This window comes from Ascidiella aspersa, chromosome 5 (genome assembly GCF_963924565.1).
Source record: "Ascidiella aspersa chromosome 5, kaAscAspe10.2, whole genome shotgun sequence".
In the NCBI taxonomy this organism is placed as follows: Eukaryota; Metazoa; Chordata; class Ascidiacea; order Phlebobranchia; family Ascidiidae; genus Ascidiella; species Ascidiella aspersa.
In genome coordinates, this window is record NC_139451.1 from 21,282,064 (window position 1) to 21,287,246 (window position 5,183).

Below are 5,183 nucleotides of genomic sequence, written 5' to 3' on the forward strand. Positions count from 1 at the left end.
AAATATGACTACACGTTTAATTATCATCGAACAACTTACACAATTCCTAATGAATTAAAACAGAAAACATGCCGTGTTGACATGCCGTGACTTATATAAACGGATTATGGCATTTAAAATGCCACTTGTTTAACTAAACAATAATACAGAATTTAGTTGCATGGGATACCTTAATGCAAAGGTAAATCTTATAATCAAGAACTAAATCTTTTTTGTGTGTAACTTTAACAAAAAATATGGTAAAAATACAAAATATTTTAACTGAAACTCATTTGACGAGCAAATCAAAAATTGCTATTACAGAAACTTGATTAGAAAAAAAAAAAAAATATATATATATATATGGATATGGATATATAATTGAAATACACATAGCTAAAAAGTTATATGGTAGTGCATGCAATACATTTATATACACAAATATTTCACTTTTTTTGCTTTTTTTGCAATAACAAAGTGAAACAAATTGATATTTCTGTCATTTGGATTCTTAGTGCACTCGCACAAAATAATGTGGATGCAGCAGAATGTTGAAGAGTTCAACGACAGAACATGTCTAAAAAAATAAAATTCTGTGAAAAAGTTACTTATACCGGTATAAAAGGTTTTTTTAGGTCACATGTAGTTAATTCAGTAGATAATTATATACGAGTTTACAGAAAATTTTATATTAATGATTTTATTGAAAAGTACACAACTAATCAAAAAGAAGTTAACAGTGTAATATATATCATAATATATATCTACCAAGTAATCTATATTTTAGTATTGTAAAAAAGATTTTAGTTGTAAAAAAAATATATATATAAAAGTGTACCAAGTTGACATTGTTTCATAGCAAATTATATTGGAGGCAAGAAGAGCTAACAAGAGAAATAAAAATTACAGAAATCAGAGTCAAATACTTACATCATAACACTTCAATAGTGCTTATAACCATGTCCATGTTTCATTTGCTTTTTCATTTTCTTCATTTGCTTCCTCTGGTGTTTTGGAAGATGTTTCTGAGAAAATAATAGGAATTAAAGATCACACCTGTTGTCACCAATGCGCTGGCTAACTCCGTTTGGTCTCGGTAGATATACCGGAATAGATATCTTCAAAAACAGTTTACCCCTTAAATCCGGTAACCTTGCTGTTCTTAAGCAAAAAGTCTTTGAACAACCGTGCTAAAGTATTAACAATATTATATTAAATTACCTGGATTATTCAGTAAAGCATAAGCGAGTCACTATTTTCCAATACACAGTAGTTAGTTTATACAATATATTAGCCAATTTGCTCCATCATAATGTGGTAGGTAACTTTTTTCTAGAAGTCTTTATTATTTAAAAAAAAATTGTTTAAGGTGAACACTATACTGCTTTGCAAGCTTTGCTGATTTTTTGCTTTAGGATTTCATGTTACCGCACTAAGCTAAAATTTATGAGTAGTGCTGTTCTCCAGTTTACAAGGCCCCTCTTGGATATCTAAAGTGTTCTACTAGGGGGGAGTAAGTCAGTCAATCGAAAAAATAATTTAAAATACAGGTAACAAAGGTAAAAAAACTAAAAATCAAGTAACAATAAGGAAGTTATCAAACTAAAATATGTATTGCTTTTTTTAACATGATTGGAAGTAACCAATTGTCTACTATCAGGCAATTTGTTAATTTTCTAAGGGGTGACCAATAGTAGAAAAAAAATTGGGTTTGTTAATGGTAAAACTTAATCTCATCTAGTGTCAATTATTTGTAACTAATTTCAGATAATGTTTTAAAGGCACACAGATTTGGCACAATTTCATATGTTTTTCAGTATTGACCAATACATCACCAAGAATCCACTATTCCAGTGCCCTATTTGGATCCATCATTGGTAGCAAAACTGTATCCAAATATAAGTTAAATTGGTAGTTCTAAATAAGGCAAAAAATCATTTATCACAAAAACATGCTCAAAACAACAGAACACAATTTATGACAGGGAATTATCCTTAAACTCTATATTGTTATTTGCCATTTAAAAGTTCAATTGCTGAAGCGACATACATGTTTTGTGCGTAGATATATTTGTGTAACTTAATATTAAAAAATGTTCCTAATAATGCAATTGTGCAGACATTGTATAATTTTTTTGCAATAGTTGATAAAAATAAATTTGGCTTAAACTATTAAACTAAATGGCCACCTAAAGTACATAGAGATGTTTAATAAAAAATCTCTTTATTAACAACTGACATGCACCTAAGCATGTGACACTCGGAATTCACACTATTCTAAAAAAAAATTGCCATGAATCAAGGGCGATTCTCAATTTATAAAAAAATTTTTGTAGAAAGTGTGCTATAAAACTTTTTGGAGAAAGTGTGCTATGAATAAGTTTGAATTTTTTAAGGTCTGACAAGCTAAAAAGTTTGAGAAGCCCTGCTCTACATGCAAGCACTGCCTTTTTTTAAATCCTGTTATAAAAATCTTGCTCTCAACTATTTAACCTTAATAGATTTTTAGCATAAAATTTTCAACAGTCAACAAAAACAGTATGACACATATAAAGACAATCAGACATATATTTATATAAATATTATGATAATTTACATATTCATCGTCGCTGCTACTAGATGAAGATGAACTTGAAGAGCTGCTTGAGTGGCCATGCTTGTGGTGTTTGTGATGTTTTTTGTGTTTGCCTAAAAATTAGTACACCAAAAACAAACAATTATAAACTTCAGTTAGAATTTTAATTGACTTGACCTACACAATTTAAACAAATAAATAGACTGAAGTCTTGATTGACTTCGCCTAATTGATTTTGTTAGTAAATTGCATCAAAAAACGCTTGTTTGGTCAAAAAGTTGAGTTGTGTTTAGTATGCAAAATATTGCTTTGAATCAATATGTCTACCAACTTCACTTGATGATCTGCGATGAAATTTATTTTACTTGTATATATTAATTAAAATAAGATAAATTATGTAAATTTATTATCTAAATTATGTAGAAAATGACCTAATGTTAATTTTGACTAGAATTTAAGTTGACTTGCATGTAGAACCAAGAAAAAATAATTAACAGGTATAAGGCTACAGGGCAGGGAAATGAAAAATGTGTCACTATAACATAAATTCCTTTTGAAATAAGTTATGTCATTGAGAATATGAAATAATAGAATTATAATTTACATAACTGTAGTAGGGTTGTGCTGTCCCTGTGGTATAAAATTTTGAATTGAATTACTTATTAAAATATTAGTACCTATAACCTGAATGTTTTTGAAGAAACATTGAAATACCACTCTGTAATGATTAATATTAACTATTTTGCACTAGTACAGTGAAATTGTTAATACAATTAGAATTTTTTCTCCTTCGATTACATACATATATATATGTAATTATATATGCAGTTTTAAAGAGAAAGAAAGTAAATTACAACAATAGCCATACCATGTTTTCCGCCATGCATGCCCATTGCATAACCAGCTGCCATTCCAGCACCCGCTGGGTAAGCGCCTGAAACATGTGGGGCTGGTCCACCCAAGTGGGGCTGATGGGGATAGGCTCCATGGGGCTGTGTTGGGTATCCTGGTTGCTGAGGGTAATTAGCGTGGGGCATCCCCATTGGAGCAGGGGGTGGGGCACCATAGGGTGGGGGAGCACCAGGGTATGGTTGAGGCATTCCTGGTGCTGATGGGCCAACTGGGTAGTTTGCTGGGGCCATTCCAGGGTGTGGTGGGGCAGAAGGGGCCATACCTGAATTTGACAAAATTATATTGCTGTCAGTTACCATTAAATATTTATTTAAATAAATTTAACAAATAAATTTAAATAAATGAAAATTGGATCTCATTACAAGTGTATTTAAAATATTTCAACTAAATTTATATAACTAGGGTGATATGTTTTGACTTAAAATTTACAGATTAAGTCAAAATTTCTTGAATTATATACAACAAAATGCACAAATTTCAAAAGATAAACTAACACAAACTTAAGTGAGCTTTTAGAAATTGTCGTTGAGTTTAGGTTTTATAAAAATTCAGTTTTGAATTACAAACAACAATATTTAAGCTGGCATTATTTTTTCATTAGAGCAACATAGGTTATACACAAGAATTAAGCAAGCAGAACTCAGCCGCAGCTCGCAGGTCTAGTTTATTGCATTATGCTCAGCTCAAACTTTGTTTTTGCTTCATATAGTTGAGTATGTCTAATTTTGGAATTGTACAGAACAGAATTTATTGTGTACTTTACAATAACTCTCCAAATTAACTAGAAGCGTCTTTTTTCCTAAACAGTTTTATAGGTGTTTGTATTCTTGATATGCCAAAAATACCAACTCAGCATTTTCAAGAATTTTGCATAATAACCAATTTGCATTCAATGGATCATCAGTAAAACTTTAAAATCAAGTAAATGACAATTCCAAGACATTAAAATGCAGTACTTTACAAAACAATGCATTAATTAATCAATTTATTTCCCATAGGTCAACGTTTTGTTAAAAATATTATGTTTACATCAAAAATTGTAAAAAAAATAATTTTATAGGTCAAAATTTCTCAATTTGGTAGTCAAAAATTAATCGCGACGCTTTTGACAATGGTGCTTTCCAAGTTTTGGTATATAGTTTGACACAAACTTGATTGTATTATAAAGCTTTATTCAATTATTTAATCTGAAAACTGTTAAGTATAAAACTAAATGCTTACCTGGTTGCTGTGGATATCCCATTGGCGGCTGTTGGGGGTAACCACCTGGTGGACCGCCTGGGTAAGACATTGTTGCAACAATTTATAATGGATAAACAATTTTAATGTAAAATCTCCCACTAAGAGCACCAATAGTAACAGAGACTTCCCTGTTATAAGACAAACCTAAAGATTAAACTTATTTGCCTTATATGCATTATAATATATTATGCAAGGATATAACTTAAACAATGTTTTTGGGATTTTTATTATACAGTATTTAAAATAATAATTACAATTATAATCCAACAGTTTCATCACTGTAAGTTATGTCCCATAACAATAAGTTAAACAAAACTTAAGTAAGCCTTTCTTCATAAAGATTAATTTTGAAACAATATTGCAACTGTTCTTCTTAAAAATTTGAACAACCTGAAATAGTCCTAATTATCATAGTTCTCGACCAATTTAGTATTAGCCCACGTTTAAGTTCACATTCGTTCAACTGCCACTCTAAA

The 5,183-nt window shown here is 30.1% G+C and overlaps 1 protein-coding gene across 1 annotated transcript; it reads right to left on the reverse strand.

The window, feature by feature from the left end:
• Positions 1-349: 349 nt before the first annotated feature.
• On the reverse strand, positions 350-4,831 carry LOC146145369 (uncharacterized). Its single transcript, XM_083390321.1, has 5 exons — positions 4,687-4,831; positions 3,422-3,727; positions 2,575-2,666; positions 910-1,004; positions 350-556 (listed from the first exon to the last, which is right to left on the reverse strand). Exons 1-4 carry the CDS (start codon positions 4,754-4,756, stop codon positions 921-923), a joined length of 552 nt encoding a protein of 183 aa, XP_083246447.1. The 5' UTR covers positions 4,757-4,831; the 3' UTR covers positions 350-556; positions 910-920.
• Between the last annotated feature and the right edge of the window lie 352 nt (positions 4,832-5,183).